The sequence below is a fragment of the Perna viridis genome, chromosome 13, assembly GCF_037379345.1.
Source record: "Perna viridis isolate PV_CMFRI_1.1 ecotype Kerala chromosome 13, ASM3737934v1, whole genome shotgun sequence".
Classification (NCBI taxonomy): Eukaryota; Metazoa; Mollusca; class Bivalvia; order Mytilida; family Mytilidae; genus Perna; species Perna viridis.
The window spans coordinates 21,283,024-21,304,817 of NC_142457.1; the positions used below are offsets into that span (position 1 = coordinate 21,283,024).

General features: G+C 33.7%; 1 protein-coding gene across 5 annotated transcripts in view; it reads right to left on the reverse strand.

The window, feature by feature from the left end:
* The window catches only part of LOC148599981 (BDNF/NT-3 growth factors receptor-like), a 145,551-nt gene that overhangs the window by 12,482 nt on the left and 111,275 nt on the right, over positions 1-21,794 (reverse strand). For 4 of the 5 annotated variants that reach the window (XM_088557058.1, XM_088557056.1, XM_088557059.1 and 1 more), the window contains 3 exons: positions 11,956-12,092; positions 9,736-10,087; positions 5,314-5,475 (listed from right to left, as the gene is read on the reverse strand). In XM_088557058.1, coding sequence (XP_088413184.1) covers positions 5,314-5,475; positions 9,736-10,087; positions 11,956-12,092 — 651 coding nt within the window. The remainder of the gene's footprint in view (positions 1-5,313; positions 5,476-9,735; positions 10,088-11,955; positions 12,093-21,794) is intronic. The other variant, XM_088557057.1, reaches the window with a different exon arrangement.

Here is a 21,794-nt window from a genome sequence, read left to right on the forward strand (position 1 = left end):
TGTTTATAGATTTTTTAATTTCTATCAAAAACTCAGTTCCATGATCAATACAGGTAAAATTGTGATGCAATGAATGAAACAAATATATATGATTTAAAACTGTCATATTGTAATATTTTCATTCAAATATGTGATAAATTGACAATGATATCGATATTGCATTGTTTCGTTTCATTCATTGCATCACAATCAGTTTGAGTAATTACAGAAGGAAGCATGTCCACATCACTTCCAAATATGTGATTTAAATACATGCTTCACTTCCTTTGTGTTTCTTCGTAAAGTCATTGCTCATCGTGACAACTCAATTAAGACAGTTGTCGGATGGAATGTGAATTATACTCAAACATTGACAGAAATGATTGTATCTGATTGTTAGGTGCATCAAGTAAAAGTAAACATGTTGTTTGAGGTACATCAAGCAATAACAGCCAAACAGCCAAATAAACACAGTACAATGAAAGCTTTGTAAACTGAACCCTTATCATCAATAATCCGAAGACCTGTTTAAACCAGACTTTCTTAAAGTTGTTTATGCTAATTCCATTGGACTAGGACCTTGGATAACCGAAAACATCTTTAAATCGAACACATTTAAAAGTCCAAACTAAAGGGGTTCGGTTTAGACAAGTTTCACTACTATTAATGATGTAGGTAAATTGTCATAGATCAAATAGTGGTCAAGGTAAATAGTAATCAAGGAAACCAAGGTTATAGCGGTAATCAAAATAATGTAATCCAGGGACAAAGACCAGACATGGAAAACAGACATACACAACAAAGATAAATTAACTATAACTATACACACAAAATAACAAAAGCAAATGAGCAACTCGGACTCCGCTAAAAACTGTCACATTCCATCCGACAACTATTTTAAAACAATAACAGCCAAATATTTGCAAAAAGTACCGAAGCGTCAAAAGTATGGGAGCTAAGAGACACCAAATTCCAAGTACTTGACAGAAACGGGAACACATGAAGCAGGGGCGAACTACACTCACCTGACAGAAACTGAAAACAAGAAGCAGGGGCATAATACACTCACCGTATATCTTACAGAATAAATAATAATACAAAAGAAAAACAAGAAGCAGAATCGAACCACACTCACCATCTTTCTTACAGAATCAATAAAAATACAAGAGGAACACAAGACCACATAAATAAAACTAAAGCACTTGCAATATAATATCGCACAAAAAAATCAACGAGTGACAACAGATGCCTCAGAAGGGTATCATGTTCAAGTATTTGAACGTTTTATACTCAATGAAAAGTTAATATATTTTTTTAATTTACTGGATCGAAGGATCAAGAATAAGAAATTTCTGGTTAAAGGGGATTAGAAATGGAATATGAGATAGTTAGACCTTTTGTTTATTCTGCACTAATTGCATTTGGCCGTGAAATAACAAATTCGTATACACTATAACTTGAGGACTTTCACCCGTCAATAAATTAAGCTAATATTGTTGATTACTTTGTTTTGGATATTTTAGCTTTTAAGTGCACTGTTTGTGTATCTGAACTTGATTTATCCATGGATACGACTCTCTCTTTTCACAGTATGAAGAAAGAAAACCATTCAAATGTGCTCAATTTGTTACACCGTAACTGTTTTCTACGACAACGCAATTCCAAACATACATCTTCTTGCTGAGCATTGTTATATTATCATGGACCCAGGCAGACAATAATTGGAAATGATCATTATAAATACATATATAAACCTTGTATTTAACTAGCAATGATTAACAGAATGACTTGGTTACTGTAATGGTGTATTCAAAAACGTACAAATAGACAGCACAGCGACAAATCTCTGTTAAACGAAAAATTGAGACAAAGCGTTAGCAATGTCCTTTACATGTAGGGAGTCTAAAACTTGGATTGCTCAAAATTCGTTTGTGGGAAATTAACGTACGTACTGAAGAAGCGATTTATGGTGCTTTTGACGCAGGCGTACAACACCGATTTTATCGTTTTAAAGGTGCCGTTTTAAAACATATTTTACCTTGACAAAATATTACTGGTGTTACCTGGGACACGCAATTTGTATGCCTAACAAAACTCAGAAGACACATGACCGGTTAATCAATTTCGGTCAATCTCAGAAGTAACGTATTTTTGGATTTCATATCATGGAAGAATGAGCTACTAGTATTCATATTAGTTAAAGCATGGTCATATGGTACTCAGTTATGCGCGTCAAAACTAAAGAGGCCGTTACTACTAGCTTTAGCTCGAGGCATTATGTTATAGACAAAACAACCATTCCTTGGACGATCAGTTCACAATGTCATCCTAAAGCCCTAATTCCTTTGTATACACATCTATGGTTTGAAGTATTGTTGCTTTGTATTTCTTATTAGACGAATCAATAATAATAATTATACTCACCATGAATATTGAGTCTTACGTTTTCACTTTTTAAAAGTTATACACTCTAAGTCTAAATTATTGTACACACGATTAACTAGGTGACAGGATAGATTAAGAGCTGTAAGGCTTGTTAGGTTAGATTTGTGAATATATTAAATGCATTTGACAAGAAGTCTAAAATATGAACATGATTCCAATACTAAACATCCACATTATCATAGATCGAGGCTTGTCATCACTCATATTAATACTCACATCAGAAAGCTTTATAACACTGAGATGCAATTTCTTGTATTATATTTGGTAGGACTTAAGGTTGCTGGATTTGGTTTCCTATTTCCATATTTTTGGTTTTAAGCACTTCTTGAAAAACATTTTTATTATGATCTTCATAAGTTTTGGTTTAAATGTTGTTGATAAGAGGTCACCAATTTAAATACGAGTAGATTAAACAGAAATTTGGTTTATATGACTGATACATGTATTTATATATTTATCCATGAAGACTATTCTGAATTAGCCTTAAAATCGTATAAAAGAGAGATGGTGGGGTTTCTGTTACATCTGTGTTATATCGCCTCTTATTTTCTTCTTTTCAAGTAATTTTTTTCTTAGTTCTTGTGTTTTGTGTTTGTTTGATTGTTTTTTGCTTTTTTGTTTTCGTAGTCTTCCGAACTAGGTGCACCTAAAGTAGCCCTATCCACTTGATACTGATGCAGATTCACTTAAACAACATTGGTCACGATAATAAAGAAGGAAACCTTCGGTAATTACTGGTTTCTCTGACAATGAAATTCATCTTTGGAAGATGCAAATTACATAATAGTAGAATCAGACAGACCAAGATGGAAACTGATCATCGCTATTAAATTATGAAAAAAAGAATAGATCTTTCGACTTTTTATCACCCTTTCGCATTAGTACAATGTTTAATGCCAACGCAAAGGTTACAGTTATCAATTTTCAATCAAAATGTCATTCTACAACATGTAACAACTGACTGCCAATGAAAACAACTGTAATATTATTTGGCTGCCAATGAAAACAACTGTAATATTATATGGCTGCCAATGAAAACAACTGTAATATTATTTGGCTGCCAATGAAAACAACTATAATATTATTTGGCTGCCAATGAAAACATTTCGTTTGTTTCACGTTTTGATACAGTGAAACTTAAAAGGCACCTTGTCCTTGTGATGTGGGTTGTCAGTTGTCAGTCATCTTTCCAATACATTTGACCCTAACTAATGCTGTTAGGCTGAAAATTTTGACCCATATTATTTATATTTTTACAATTTATTTGTATTTTATTTGTATGTAGTTGCTTATTACCTTTAAAACGTGGCTATTGTTCACTCATTTTATTTACGTTTAATTTAAGCCACTTCACAAGATATACTGTATTTTTTTTTTCTTCCATATATACTTGCCCTTACATTTTAAAAGAATATTCGACGGAATTAAACCATGGGATATATTTACAAATACATACTATCTTACAAAGGCCTGATAATTTCAATATCATAAGACCTAGTTCCTCAAACCGAAATAGATGCACACTGTTGATGGTAAGAATTAATCCAGATATTTTGATAATGTCAGAAAACTTATCGTCGTAGGGTACCAATTTGCGTGTTTTTTTGTAATTCGTGAAAACCACAAATTCAAGTTACCTCCTATCGACTGGAATTTCCGTTAAAACGTAAAAGTTATTCTGCAATACAAGAATATTCAAAATTCCAAGCATTTACAAAATTAATCTAATTTTTCCATCAGAGCACCTTTGCAACTGTATCATTAGCAGATTGTGTATTGTACGTAAGGTAACTGCGTATCGTGTGAGTCATGTGTTTTATGCATTAATTGTATAAGGGATGTAGAATATCGTATAAGGGGTAACTTTTGCGAGATGCTAATTTCGCGAATTTAAGCGATCTGTCTAAAAACAGCAAAATAAATTCCGCTAAATATTCAAATGCTTTGTGCTAACTAAAGTCTGCCATATAAGGAACACAAAAAATTTTCGTACATATATACATTTGTGTTAAAAAAAAAATCGAAAAAAATGTATGCCTGCCAAAACATCGACCATATTGTTATTAACACCATATTTGTGCGCGTGCTTGATTTTCGTTAATTTTGATGATAGAAAAAAGGCAAATGTAAATCGCATTTCATTTCTTTCTATACAAGAATACATCTTTTGAGAAAGTGTTACAATTTATACTTAACATTAAGACGGTGTTAATGAAAAATCAGGCCGATCCTATGATACTAGTGGCTTTGAGGAGATATTTTTCCAATGATACGTTCTGTCTTGTGTGTACTTTATTTCTCTTGAATTTTTGCAGTTATTGAAAAATCAACATTTAGCATTGAGAAAGGACTCATTTGTGATATGAAATAAATAAAAATATTTTGAAAACAAAATTTGAAATGTACCATCCACTTCCAGATTTTTACATAGACACTCTCTTATATAGTCTCAAATTAAATTGCAAAAATAAATTGGTTTACAGTATATCACGTGTTGGTACAGTACTTTATGGGGAAAGCTTCCTACCTTAGTATATGGGGGCAGAAAATTGGGGACAGGAGTTAGGGATGAGGATTTTGAATGTCGAGGATGCGTATTAGTTTTGTTAGTATTCATTACTGTAAAAAATGTACGTAATTTAATTAAAGAACAACATTTTAAATGTTTAAAGATTTAAGAATATACAATTTAATTTGACAATTTACATATTTGATATGAAATATTCAATGGGGATTCTATGGGGAATATGGATTTTGTTTTCTATGAGAAATGGGGGAATTCTCTGTAGGTAAGAAGGCCATGGCATAGTAACAAATGGATGTATAGACAGAACAAAGACATACTATTACTACTACTACTAATAATAATAATAATAAAAATGAGCTTACCACGTTGGACTATGCCAATAAGTTTGAGAATATTTTCATGGTCAAAGGCACTCATGATGTCGACTTCCCTCTCAAAATCTTCCTTCACTTCGTTTGAGACTCCATCCTTTAATATTTTAATGGCAACGTAATCTCCTAGGTCGTTCTGACTAAAATTTTGTCCTGAAAAAGCAATCATGTGAAGTTAATAAAGTAAGGGGTCATAGTAATACTTTATAGATTGTAAACCATTTGAATATGACTTTCACCTGATTATCCTAACCAGCAATATGACGGTTGTCGCTGGCAGAACAGGACATACTTACCCATCCTGAGCACATAATGTCCATTTTTGCAGTTTTTGAAAGTTCATTTTGAAAATTATTTGTTTAGCTTTGTTTTGTTTTTTTTTGCCTTTGTATGTTTTGTCTTTAGTTTCATATAATTGAATTTTATACTGTTTGCTGCATTGTGTGTGTAGTTAGTAATGTTTTTTTCTCGTTCTGGCCACATACTTGAACTAAAATGTGTTTAATTTGTCCTTTTGTTGGTTTCTCTGAACCTAACCATCAATAACCCGTGTAACCAAGACACTTCTAAAGTCCTTTCATTTCACTTTAAATGCATTTTGAACCTGTGTAAACCAAACATCTGCCTTAACTGAACACAAAATGTTTAGTCCAAATGGGGTGAGTTTACCCCGGTTAAACTAAATTCGAATATCTTTCAACGATATATTGAACCATTCAAACCGGTCCTTTAAATACAAATTAATCTCATTTTGGCTTTCGTGTACGTCGGTGTGTTGTGTTTGAAAGAACAATCAAAGGAACCAATTCTAGGGGAAATAAAAAAAAAACATGTAATCAAGAAACAAGGACAAGATAGACAAAACACAACACGCACAATAGAGAACATAAAATAACAAAATAAACAGGTACTAAGAAACAAAAGTAAAATGGGCAACTCGGACTCCACCAAAAACTGAGAGCATGGACCAGGTGGACCAGTAGACTGTCAGAGTGACTTATGTCTTCTTTTGTTTTAATTTTCACTTTGCATTAATTTCACTTGACTTAAACATGTTTACCTTCGTTCTTTGAACGTATTGACAACGAGGGGGTTTGATAAAATACCAATCAGGTAATGACTTTACTTAACTTTTAAGCGCCAGTCCATAAAAAATATAGTCACGCCCTATGGTAAAGGTGATTCAAGGTATAATATAACCCATTGAACAATGTTCTGTTTCGGTCTGCACATGTTATATTCTTACATAACGATAGTCCCGTTTTGTTTTCAGATCTGTATTTTTGAGTAAACCATCCATTATTCGCCCACTTCAATCAAATTAATCAACAGTGATACCGGTTTCAAAGAGCTAATATCATATGCAATAATACCTGTGTAAACCGAAAACTTAAAAATCCGAAAAATCGCCTGCACGCGTTTTATTGTCCTTTTATGTCAATTTAAATGCGATTGGACCCATGTTAAGAGAACCCTGAAAAATCCGAAAACCTGTCTAAACTAAGGACTTTTTAAAATCCTTTTTTGTCAATTCCAATGCGTTTGGACCTTGGTTAACATCAAGCACTGAAAAATCCGAAATCCTGTCTGATCAAGAGGCTTTTAAATGTCCTTTTATGTCAATTTCAAAGTGCTTGGACCTTGCTTAACCGAACTCGATAAAATCCGAAAATCTGTCTAAACCAGAGACTTTTAAAACTCTTTTTATGTCAATGTCAATGCGTTTGGACCTCAGTTAATTGATCATCTGTTTTAACAGAACACATTTAAAAGTTCACAGACACTGTGAAGTCAGCCACATATCTTGACCTACACTTAGAAATCGATGGTAAAGGAAAACTATTGACCAAACTTTACGACAAACGTGATGACTTTTCATTCAGAATTATCAACTTTCCTTTCATCTGTGGCAACATCCCTTCAGTACCTGCGTATGGAGTTTTCATATCACGACTCATACGTTATGTCAGAGCTTGCCTTAACTAAACAGACTCTCTGTATCGCGCTAAACCTCTTAGAATTAGGCTTCTGGAATAAAGTTATGTTGCTCGTGGATCGTTATGGTGTATCCATTTGCACCATGAAAACTGATTTATTCAACGGGTCATAGTTTTCCTTCCCTCGTTTGTCTACCCCGGACTTGACTTTTATGAGCAACTCGGCGGGTGTTTCTAGAAAAGCAGAGGACGCTTACCCTACTGGTGCACCTGGTCCATGCTCCCAGTTTTTAGTGGAGTCCGAGTTGCTCATTTGCTTTCGTTACTTTGTATGTATGATTTTAGTTACTTATGTTCTTTGTTGTGTATGTCTGTTTCCATGTCTGGTCTTTGTCCCTGGATTACATTCTTTTGATTACCGCTTTAACCTTGGTTCCCTTGATTACTCTTTCAAAGAGGGTTCGGTAAAGAGAGGTTTCACTGTACAATATCATTTATAGTGCAATAACAGAATGCTAAAAGGAGACTGGTTATGTTATAAGTCACTGTTTCTAAATGGGAATAAAAGTGAATTTTGTAGGTTTGACACATAAATCACCAGAGTTTTATAAAGAATGTTATTCAAAGTACTGGCAACAGAAAGTAAATAAGTACTGTATATTCCATATTTTCGTAATAATGATAAAAATCCGCACACAATTACAAAGACTCAGTCTCTTTATAGTTGGGGATATATCTATTGCGATTCTTATTTTAAAGGCATTAAATATGACGCTTTAAAAATATATGAACCAAAAAAAATGTTTAAAAAATAAAAGATATTTTATTTGTTTGTGTATGTAGTGCTTTGTATATGAAAAACAAAAACGCAACCAGTCAGATCATTCTTTTAGTGTACATTTTCTGAAATTAATTTTTAAAACGTCTATGCTTAGGACATTCGTCTTTTAAGCAGTGATTTGTTTTTGGAAAAATGTCATGGTTCCAATAGCCGCGCCTGTTTACGACTTCAAAATACAATAAATACAATGTCTATTCATTTCACGTCTCTATCTAATGAATATAAATTGACTCTAATTCAAACTGTCACTTCGAGGCATTACGCGTCTGTTCAATAACAGTTGCAACGACTTGTCCCTCTAATTAATTGTTATACAAAGCACTTAACACTAATAGCCAATTCCATTAGTTTTCCTCGCTTACATCCACAAATCATTGCGTCGCTTATATCAAAGATCCGATATCAATTTTGAATTATTCTTTCGGTTTTCTCGTTACTTTCCGATTAGATTGGCATTTTAAACATAGTGACAAATACACTGAAGATGTTAATCATTTATTAATTCATTGTACGAGGTATTAATTGGTCTCTGCCAACTTGATTGTTTATCAATTTTAGCCGATGAGATGAAGGGATAAAAAATTTTCAGAAAAAGTTAGGAATTCATTACTGGATTCTGAATCTTTGGCGCCGTCTTATGCTTTGATCTCATTTGGAGTTACGGGGTCGTATTGTTCATTTCAATCATAAAAACTGTGCATTGTAAACCAAAATAAACTGCAATGTTGGAATGTTTAACTTGTTCATTTTTTTTTGTTTGTTTTTGTTTATATTTGTTTGTATTTACATTTGTTTGTTTGTTTTGATGTATTGTTTATATTTTTGGTTTCTAGTTTTTTTTTGTTCAACAAAGGAGAATGAAGCTATGAATATTGCCCAAAAATATCAATTTTGTTGTAACAAAATAAGAATAGTTCGTAGCATAGGATAATACAAAAATATTGAGAAAAAAGAATGTTTTTATAGAATTAAGGCATAAAGGTGCCACATTTATACATCATTACACAAAAAACTTCTGAGAATTGTAAATTTTTGTTTTTCTTTGTTTTTTTGTTTTTGTTTGTTTTTATGTTGTTGTTATTTTGCAATATTTTGCGGACATGACTATGTCTACACCAAAGGAACGACTTTATTTTTTCACATAAGATAAAAATTTAAAAAACAACTAATGTAATTACTAAATATGAAATTGTTTCTTGGATGTGGACACCATTTCCGTCTCAAGAATATGACTGGAAAGTGACCAAAAAGTACAAAATTTGCAGAATGTCTGAACTTTGGTAAACTTCAAGCAATTATTTTGCCTTTTAATGCAAGTATCAAGAACTATCAGAGGTCTTTTAGTTTTCTAATTTGCAATAGATTCACAATTATGTTTTTCAACACAAATATGATTAATTTTCAGTTTTATTTAAGGCTAATGAGAGCCTTTATTGTCCCTTCTCCTTTTCTAAAAAAAACGATTAAAACTCTTTTGACTTATTGGTTCAATAAAAGCAACTTTGCAAAGCATACCAAGAATTCGATGTATATAAATGATCTTTGTAGTATTTATGATCCGGTCATTATAAAAAGGAAGTAAGTTATAACATTCACTTCCGGTCAGAATATCGGTACCACGTAAAATATACCAACCTCTATATACCTGTCCAAAAGCACCTTCACCAACAAGATCTAGAAGAGTGATTTTATCGTAGGGTATACAGTTTATTCGGAACCCTTTGGAATCATCTTCCCGTTCAGTGAAAAAGTAAGTGGGATTTTTGTTAACAAAGTTCATTCTGTCCAACAACAGAACATCTTCGCTATTCTTTATCACTTTTTCATTCCTTTTGGCTTTCCTATTGCATGATTTTAATCTTCTTGCGATGATGATTGCGAATACAAATAATATAAACAAGACGGCAGTTATTGGAATGAAAATTTGAAGTAAAAGTGTTCTATCAATGTCGGAAAGCTCCTGTGCTGAATATGGCGTTGAATTTGTCTGAAATAGTTAAAATGAAACCAGAAATTTAAATGTGTAAAAATACCTAGGAGAAATGCTGTAGATTCTTTAAATATAAAAGAAGTGGTAGAAATGATTTCACTGAATTCTAGATTTCATGTTTCAAGCATGTCAAATTCGCAAATTTAAAAATAATAAAATATAACATTACACGTGATAAACTTTTCTCTGAATGCAGTGTCCTTATTTACTAGCGGTTCTGATTGATTGATTATTGGTGTTAAACGCCAGAGCAACCATATTTCAACTATATTCAGGCGACTAGCGGATCCGGTTGGCGTGTGATATGGCATACATGTACATTGTACGGTACGCCGTATACTTCAGGGGCGGATCTAGAAGGATCTAAAATGTGTGCAGGGGGTTGGCAACACCCTTTTTATTGGAAAAGTTGTCATGTTCATTAGTAAAACTAATAAATGTGCTGACATCCCATTTTCTAATGAATTCTGGCTCTGGCTGGCAACCTCCTTTTCAAATTGTCTGGTTCTGCCCGTATACTTATTGTGAAATTGAAGATAATCTGAAAACTTCTAAAGTGCAATCCCCTCTGATATTGTTTTTATTACATATTGAACCTGTATAAACATATTTCTAAAACAAATATTTTTAATACTTTAAATACTTTAATACTTATGGTACTCGGGGTTCGGTTTTATACAAGATTCTACTTGACAACACATGACAACGCATTGATCCCTTTATGGAGACGATTAATCTGATATTGGAGTGGGGTGTTTGAAAGATCAAAATGTTTATTTTCACCATGTTAATTGTGAAAATATGAATATTTTACATACATTGAATCCAAAATATTTTTTGTTTACATTCTCCCTAGCACACAAAATCAAATGATTGACCCCTTTCACTTTGTATGATGAGTTGTCCAAGATTTCAAGAATCTACGAACTGACCTTTCATCCTTAAACCATGAAAATTGGTACAACGAATAAAAGTACCGATTTATTCATATGATATTCCGAATATTTAAATCTTACAATGGTATCAATGAAATTATAAGATAGTTCTGACATTTGGGAATCACGCATGTATTATACATGTACACAAATTGTTCAACCTTAACTACGATTAACACTTTAAATTTAAAATTGTATTTGGTTCTTTTGCAGAAGGGGTGAAGAGACTGTCCAAGGAGAAACCAGGCAGATACTAATATATGGACGACACAAGGTAAAATTATTTTCCAGTGTATAATTAAACTCATTCTGACGTCATGAAGAACCGGGATGGATGACTCCAAATACTGTAAACGTACTAATTTTCGCGGATTTTGTCAAGTGCTCATATTTGTACATATTTGCGGGTATCAATTTCCGCAGTGTCAAAAAATGATAAGCGTTCCATAATGTTAAAAATGAATTTTGCGGGTAATATGTTTCGCGCTTTTCTGTCCAATGCCAAAAATAGCGAAAATTGATACTTTTTCAATTCCTGTTTAAAGTTTCCTAATAAATTGACAAAATTATAAACGGATCAGAGTTATTTCCATGTACATGTACATATGTAAGATGGAGTGCTTTCTGTGTAATTTATTTCATTCATACCATCACAGTTAATTACAGAAAACATATGTTTTTGTTTGTGGTATCAAATGGATGAAAATAAATCAAAAACAAAATTTGGCAGGCGCCAGTCACTTTCATTACGACACCATTACTTCCTGAAAATCTCTTATTTACTAACATTCGAGACTGGATCCCTACAAGTTTTTATTACCTACATATTGATCTTGTTCTTCACTTCCGTTCAGCTTCATTGTTAATTTCATATTAGGCTCTTCTTTCAAGAATAATTCAGAATTTGTCTTAGTATAAATGAAAAGGCACATGATTTCTTACACTGTTCGAGGTCAAAGATGTATCGTTCATGATATCCGGAACCACGTGACTGTTCTTGGAAATGTCATGTATGGGAATGACGTCATCATTCTTTTCTTCTGGGTCGCCAAATAAGTCATGACTTCCTGTAATCGCATAAAAAAGAAAGTAAATAATTAATCAGTTTATCTCCAGGAACATCATTCATTTTAACAGATTTTTTTTTTTCTGATGAAAAAAAATATAGAACTAGAAACATTATAAGCAATGCTCACTAAAGAACACACTCCTAACCCCAGTGTCAATATGGTCGAAATAAAGTCGTCAAACACGAATATAAAAATAGAAGATGTGGTATGATTGCCAATGAGATAGTCATCAACCAAATGCCAAGCAACGAACAATTGAACTTCTACAGATCACCACACGGTCTTCAATGATGCGGAAAAACCCATTCCATAAAGTAAGCAGTCAAAAGGACCCAATGTGAAATTATTAAAAAAAAAACGAAGATCATCCTAATTTTTAGGAAAAAACACGTAAAACGAAAAACAGTGAATATAAAAAATAGCAATAACCGCTGGACTAATGTACAGGTTCCTGGCTTGGACAGGCAAATAACGTATGTGATGGTATTTAACATGTCTTAGTGCACTCAATCCCAACCGCACTCCCCCGAACCTTGATTTCAACAATAAAAGTTGATTTCGCTTCAATCGAATTTCGAATCCAATGATATGGTGTTCATTCTCAAGTGGTTGTGATAGCCACAAATTTGTGGACGGAACACCGCTCGGATAGATCATCCGTAATAACGAAACTATGATCACTACATGTATAAACCTCCTGCAAAGCAGGACTTTCAGAAATAATGTAACAGTTAGCTTTTTCCTCCACAAATAGGGGTGACACGCTTCTGCAATGAGCGTTAATTGTGGCATATGTAATGACAATGTGTTTTTTTCTGAAAAGTGACCCAGATATAACGTCAAATAGTCCCATAATCTGTTTGTAAAAAACGAATATAGTTACATCAAAACCTTTACACAAGTTTTCGTAAAAACAGTTATTTCAAGACCCATTTAGTTATTTATTATTTTACTTTCATTTACGGTCAGTCTTCAAAATCTTCTAAAAAGTTAAACTATTGGAATCGGCATTGTTTGTTTTCGTATTGATGCAATTTATTAGTAAGAATAAATCATACATGTAATAAACAGCTCTGGGGCAAATTCAGATTTCTACTGTAAAAACTCAAACCGAACGCGGAATAATCAGAAATCTGTCTAAACCAAACACTTGTTCCTTTATTACAGTGGAAATCATTTGGAACATTGGTGAACCGCATTAATTGTTAAATTCAATGGGACAGTGTTCGGTTTAGACAGGTTTCATGATAAGCTTTTCTCTTTGTACAGGTTTCACTTGTGTCTGTCTGCTAAGCGGTAAATCCCCCTTTATAATTAATTAAAATAGCTAGGAAGTTCTATCGTAAGCTTAGATTTAAGTACGCTCATAGTCGAGTCAAAGTCCTATCATAAGCAGATTAGGTGGGTACAACATGCATGACAACACACTTTCTCCCAATAATATGAGAAGTCCCCGGCTGATGTGTTAGTCAAGTTTTTTTGTTGTCCCAAAATGGAGTTGTATTATATATTATTTTTGTTGAATTATGAAGACAAATAAATTCTACTTGATTTAAAAGTGAGTAATTATTATTATTATTTTTAAATAATAATAAATTCCATCATATAACTCTTATAAAGATAGTATGACCTCTAAAAGGTCTTCAATTTACACATTTTATAGTAATTTCTGAATGGCCCTGAAGGCCTAGCTCTTTAACTGACAACTTCGTCTTCTCACAGGTTTAATCTGCATCATAAAGCACGTAACTGCACATAACTGCATTTTGCCGAGATTTAAGACCAGGTACATGTATACAAAATTTGGCATTTCAACCTTTGTACATTTACCAGAACAAAATATGTACTACAAATCCGTTCCAGTAACCGTTCGTCTCGAAAGAAGTTAAATGAGTCATCAAACATTCTATGAGAGACATCGTGATGATCAATAAAGATTTCATTGAACATTTCATTCAATTCATTTCACAAACAGATAGCTTCACTGAGATTTACAATTATTTTTCAATCTGTTCCGCATAAAACACCACCAGACATGTTTGACATGTGATATAAAAGGAACATATAAAACAGTGACGGCATTTATCATTTCCGGAATTTGTTTACTTATTTTCTTTTGTATAAATGGCTTCCTGTGTAAAATGCATTCTTTACGTTTGTCAATCTGAAAAACAGTTGGACAAAAGGAACTCGTTCAATGCGTCGTAAATAACTCGTTCTATGCCGTATGCAAGTTTTCTAAAGCTTACTTATACACAAAGGCTTCATCATTTATATAAATCATAAAAGAACAACCAAACAACGTAATAAAAACCAAAAGCAAAGTTTTTTTTCCATTAAGCCAATTGAAATTAATCAGTAGGTTCTCGTCCCCTCCCGTCCTTACATTGACAATTTCTTTTTTAATTGAAGCAAGAATATCAAAATCAGGATTTTTTGCTTCTACATGTAGTATTGAAATTCTGTAACACACAAATTTTTCATTTCTTGTGACGAAATGATGTATCTTCTATGAAACTGGTAGATTAAGAATATTATCTATACTTCAAATAGCAAAAGTTAGGCTACCAAACATCTGTTAAAATTTTTTTTAAAAATTAATAAAATCCTCCCACCCGCCCCCAATTTTTTGTGAAGGTTAGATGTGAATCTACCGTTAATATTTTTTTTGTTGTTTTTTTTTTTTTTTTTTGTCCTAATGTCTGTTCTTTGCTAGTTTTTGGTAAATATTTTAAAGAAACTAACTTGCACAGAGACGGATTCGATACTCAGACATTTAATATGCTTATTTTTTTCTAAATTTGGCAAAACATTAAGAATATTTTCAACAAAAGATGGTTCCCTCCGATCCGAGAAGCCACACCCTCCCCCAATCTTATAGCAACCTGCAACAGAATAATGTATGTTCTTAAATCTTTTTATAATGAAAATGTTTTACAATTAGAACAATAATTATGCATTTAAGTACCAGTCCATATAATATAAGACACTGTCAATGGTAAAGTGATTCATGATGAAGAAAAAACCCACCTAAAAAACGATGCTTTTTCACTCTACATATGCTTTACTTTCACTTAATGATAATCATTTCTGCATTCAGATCTGCACTTTTTAGAAAATTATACATTTTTCATCTCCCACTAAAATCAACCAAATGAAACCAAATCAAGAACTATAATTATAACTCTTGCAAATTGTCTTTTTCATGTACAATCTATGTAATTTTTATCTCAACCTTTGCCTGGCTTACTACTTGGTGGTCGTCCTTATTTTCTTTCTTTTTTTTTTCTTTTCAAATTTGTGACTGACAGGCATTTGGCGCAAAATTTGGGTAGAATGATCAAAGTTTATAATATGATGAACTCCTTTTCTGAAACCCCTCTCACAACCTGCACAGTATCATCATTTTGGATGAAAGGTCTCAGCCTGTAAATACAAATCCGTGAGGCTGTTTCCAGTCCACTATATCCCTGAACATCAGGAGGGATATGAAACAATGAACACAACTCTACGAAAGAGCAATCAAGGGAACCAAGGTTATAGCGGTAATCAAAATAATGTAATCCAGGGACAAAGGCCAGACATGGAAAACAGACATACACAACAAAGAACATAAAGTAACTAAAATCATACATACAAAGTAACAAAAGCAAATGAACAACCCAAACTCCAATAAAAACTGGGAGCATGGACCAGGTGCACCAGTAGGGTAAGCGTCCTCTGCTTTTCTAGAAACACCCGTCGAGTTGCTCATAAATAGTCAAGTCCGGGGTAGACGAAAGAGGAAAAGAAAACTATGACACACTGAACAAATCAGTTTTCATGGCGCAGACGGATACACCGTAACGATCCACGAATTCATGATGAAAAAGAATGGTGATACAAATCATATGATGAGTATAGGTGTAAGGCCCATTCAGTTAATCTCAAGTTATCATCCGCACATGAATGAAATATTTGCCAACGAATGTTAAACTTCAATCATACAACGTCTCATAAAACATCTACTAGATATATTTTGTGAGTAAAAGCCTCTCTAAAAAGCAATCTCCATATTTGAAGTGCGAACAATACAGAAATATGATAACTTTCTTCTCAGCATGTTCAAAAACATAATTGAATCCAAAATGAGATTTCCAATAGATATTTGAAGAGTTCATTCCAAGCGGAAAATTTCGATTTGGGTAAATAAGATTTTATTTGACATTATACTGTGCTTTAGATTTAAACAACAAATCTTGAATGGCTTTTCATTAATCATGGCAATGTTTAGACTCAAACCAGAAATACAGACACTAACATTCTCTGTGTCATCATTCAATTTCTTTAAGCAATCCTGATGCCATACTGTCAGACTAATTATCCGAAAGAAGCATTTTGGTCTTTATACAGAACCATTTATCCTTTAGAATAAATATGATTGTCTATCTGGATTTTGGTAAAACAGATAAATTAATATGGGTAGGGTAAAAACAACAGATTTCAGTATTACGCCGTCTAAAAAGCATGCAGCGATGAATCATCATTTTGGTAAACTTGACTAATACATGTAAATATGGGTAGTGTAAATAATGCATAGCCATTTTAGGTACGTCTCCGTCAAAACATCGTCAATAAAGTGATGTATAAGCGTTCTTCCTTTTTTAACAGATTTATTAATATTGAATGGGAAGAAAATGTATAACAGATCTTAGCAATCGATTAGAGAATGATGAATTCGTATTTTGGCATTTTTAACGTTTAAATTGATATGGGTTGGGTTAAAAAAAAAATCAAAACAGATCTAAGTAGAACTCCGTCTAAAAACCGTGTAGAGAGTTCTTTACAGGTATCAACATTTTTGTTGAAATGAATTGCTAAACTGGAATGGATTTTGCCCATCACTGAAGACCGTAAGGTGACTTCTAGAACTTAAATTGTTCGTTGCTTGGTTTTTGGTGAATGACTGTCTCATTAGCAATCAAACCACATTTCTTACATTTTTAAATATCATTTATATTGGTAGACTGAAATAATGCAAAGCAGTTTTAGATACATCTCCGTCTAAACATCGTGCACTATGTGATGTCATAGTATGTTTTTGCTTTAACAGTTCCAATTTTTATATATTCAAAACAGATTTCAGTATAACTCCGTCTAAAAGTCGTGCACAGATAAACAACATGGGAAGCTTTTAATAATTCACAGAAGTTTTAGGTAGTCTCCGACTAAGTATCGTGCACAAAGTGATGCTTGATATGTTTGTTTTTTAAACAGAAATGGTACATCTAAGAGTAAAACATATAACGGTTTTTGGTATGTGTATGTTTGAAAATAACCCAGAAGGTACTTACTTTATTTTTCACCCAGTGTACTTAACATTACCTCGTGCAAAGTAAATTTTCAAGGATTCTTAAAATATAAGTTTCTGATTAATTCTAGGCTGTAAATTTACTAAGTCATTTGCTGCGGTATTGGTTTGAAGATGGACAGGTCAAACTAAAACTCAAGGAGACAGAAGCTTGAGTGGACCAATAAAGACTAAATAATCATACTACATGAAATGTAAAACCCGTATAAAACAAACCCTGAAATCCCAAAAACCTGTGTAAACCAGACACGTCATAAATTCCTTAATATTAGTTAAAATTTATTTTGAACATTTTTCAGACCTAACTCCTGCCTAAACCGAACAAGTTTATGGTCCAAAGGGGTTAGGTTAAGTCACAGATTTCACTGCATTATGAACACATATAGAATCATGTACTTCTGACCAGCAGATGTCACACTAACGGAACACATAACATAAGCCTGACAAGACAGGTGTTTGAATACACAGGTTGATCAGCAGGGTTCAATTTTACGCCCGTTAATACAAAAAAACTGATTATATTTTAATTATAAAGTGTGATAAAAAAACTGAATTTTAGCATAACAAGCTGTGAACTTCGATTGTACAAAGATACTGTACATATAATGTGCATCTATAAAGATTACCCAGATTTCAGAATTAATCAAAAGTTTAATTTGAATTTACATGTTCAGGTTCGTCGAGTCTTATATCTTATTTCTTAAAATGTTCATGACATTTCTGTCTTGTAATTTATTGTGACGTGACCTTTATTTCTACATGAACTCTTAACAACTTAAATGAATGTGTTTCAACTGAATTATAATGATCTGTAATTAGCCGAATATTCCAAAATACATATTTCATACATCAAGGATCAGTTGCTGTTGTTCGTTATTTTTTTTTTATTTTTTTTTTTATATTTTTGTTCGTGTTTTGTTAATTTTTATTTTTCATTGATGTGCGTCCATGTTTTAGAAATGAAACAAAAAACAGATGTATCGGTAATGCATTATGTTTAATCTGTCTGACTTTGTTAGAATTAAACAAGCCCCAGTATGTGCGAATGGCAAAATAATGGCGATTTTTCGTTTCCTACTTCCTGAAGATTCCATCTTATTCATTTATGTATGTTTTTTTTTCATTTGTCACTCTGTTATTTTTATTATTAATTGTCAGTATTTTAAGCGTAATGCTCAAGGAAAGCATTCATTGAACAGAATAAGATATTTATATACATTAAGTTTTAAAGCATAATGAAGAGAGTGAAAATAGAGTTTGACTTGTAGCAAAGGTCACAAAAATGCTAGGGAAATGGCGGTTCACCAAATTTTTTTTCGCAAGAACTTACCTCAAGCGATGGTTTCTGTCCGTATTACCGGCATTGAAGCAGTAAATATTTTGTATCTATATATTAAACAGGTGTTGATGACACATCAAAACCCGCCCATTCCTTACACTGATCTGTCCTTAAAAATGTAAACCTAGGGTAAGGGACATAACAATTGAAATCAGTGATATGTTTGCATCATATTCAATTTCAACAAAGCCTATCAAGCTTTCATTTGAAATAGAATGAAATAACTCAAAGCTACTATGACGCTTAGATTAGATTGATGTAAAATGCTTTACACAAACGTTCCTATGATTTGTAAGAGTTATGTCCCTTTCCTTAAGTAGCAGTCTTCGTAAAAATCTGACAGGAGGAGATTGATGTATTCAATTCAGTTTTACTTACTACTCAGAAACAGAACAAAAAACCAGCCTTATACGTAAGTGCACTTTTAAAATAAAAAAAAATATAATATGAGAGATTGTGCACAAGATTGGTACTTTTAAAAGATTTATCGTTTATTTACATGTGTGTGAGAAAATACAAATGCAGATCTGTTTATACGAATGATATTTGCATGTGGAACAAAATATTATAAATTTGACTAATGGGTTGATTCTGCACCATGATGCACCTCTACCATTGGCAGTGTATGAATTTTATATGGATTACATGCAATACTATATGATTGATGTAAACAGGTTAAATACAATGAAACCTGTCTAAACCGAACCAAAGTAACGACTATGTTGTAGGACAGCACTAATGGAACCCGAAGGAACGACTATGTTATAGGACAGCTGTAATGGATCCCGAAGGAACGGCTATGTTATAGGACAGCTGTAATGGAAACCGAAGGAACGACTATTTTATAGGACAGCTGTAATGGAACCCGAAGGAACGACTATGTTATAGGACAGCTGTAATGGATCCCGAAGGAACGACTATGTTGTGGGATAGCTGTACTGGAACCCAAAGGAACGACTATATTATAGCACAGCTGTAATGGAACCCGAAGGAACGACTATGTCATAGGACAGCTGTAATGGAAACCGAAGGAACGACTATGTTATAGGACAGCTGTAATGGAAACCGAAGGAACGACTATGTTATAGGACAGCTGTAATGGAATCCAATGGAACGACCCTGTCACGGGACAGCTCTAATGAAACCCATAGGAACGATTAAGTTATAGGCCAGCTGTTATGGAACCCAATGGAACAAATATGTCATAGGACAACTGTAATTGAACCCGAAGGAACGACTATGTTATAGGACAGCTGTCATAGAACCCAAAGGAACCCAAAGGAACGATTATGTTATAGGACAGCTGTCATAGAACCCGAAGGAACCCAAAGAAACGACTATGTTATAGGACAGCTGTAATTTAATCCGAAGAAAAGACTCTGTCACGGGATAGCTGTAATGAAAACCAAAGGAACGACTAAGTTATAGGCCAGCTGTTATGGAACCAAAAGGAACAAATATGTCATAGGACAACTGTAATTGAACCCGAAGGAATGACTATGTTATAGGACAGCTGTAATGGATCCCGAAGGAACGACTATGTTGTGGGATAGCTGTACTGGAACCCAAAGGAACGACTATATTATAGCACAGCTGTAATGGAACCCGAAGGAACGACTATGTCATAGGACAGCTGTAATGGAAACCGAAGGAACGACTATGTTATAGGACAGCTGTAATGGAAACCGAAGGAACGACTATGTTATAGGACAGCTGTAATGGAAACCGAAGGAACGACTATGTTATAGGACAGCTGTAATGGAATCCAATGGAACGACCCTGTCACGGGACAGCTCTAATGAAACCCATAGGAACGATTAAGTTATAGGCCAGCTGTTATGGAACCCAATGGAACAAATATGTCATAGGACAACTGTAATTGAACCCGAAGGAACGACTACGTTATAGGACAGCTGTCATAGAACCCAAAGGAACCCAAAGGAACGATTATGTTATAGGACAGCTGTCATAGAACCCGAAGGAACCCAAAGAAACGACTATGTTATAGGACAGCTGTAATTTAATCCGAAGAAACGACTCTGTCACGGGATAGCTGTAATGAAAACCAAAGGAACGACTAAGTTATAGGCCAGCTGTTATGGAACCAAAAGGAACAAATATGTCATAGGACAACTGTAATTGAACCCGAAGGAATGACTATGTTATAGGACAGCTGTAATGGATCCCGAAGGAACGACTATGTTGTGGGATAGCTGTACTGGAACCCAAAGGAACGACTATATTATAGCACAGCTGTAATGGAACCCGAAGGAACGACTATGTCATAGGACAGCTGTAATGGAACCCGAAGGAACGACTATGTTATAGGACAGCTGTAATGGAAACCGAAGGAACGACTATGTTATAGGACAGCTGTAATGGAATCCAATGGAACGACCCTGTCACGGGACAGCTCTAATGAAACCCATAGGAACGATTAAGTTATAGGCCAGCTGTTATGGAACCCAATGGAACAAATATGTCATAGGACAACTGTAATTGAACCCGAAGGAACGACTATGTTATAGGACAGCTGTCATAGAACCCAAAGGAACCCAAAGGAACGATTATGTTATAGGACAGCTGTCATAGAACCCAAAGGAACCCAAAGAAACGACTATGTTATAGGACAGCTGTAATTTAATCCGAAGAAACGACTCTGTCACGGGATAGCTGTAATGAAAACCAAAGGAACGACTAAGTTATAGGCCAGCTGTTATGGAACCAAAAGGAACAAATATGTCATAGGACAACTGTAATTGAACCCGAAGGAACGACTATGTTATAGGACAGCTGTCATAGAACCCGAAGGAACGACTATATTATAGGACAGCTGTAGTGGATCCGGAGAGAACGACTATATAATAGGACAGCTGAAATGAAACCCAGAAGAACGACTATGTCTTAGGACATCTATAATTGGAACCCGAAGGAACGACTATGTTATAGGACAGCTGTAATGGAACCCGAAGTAACGACTACGTTATATGACAGTTGTAATTGAACCCAA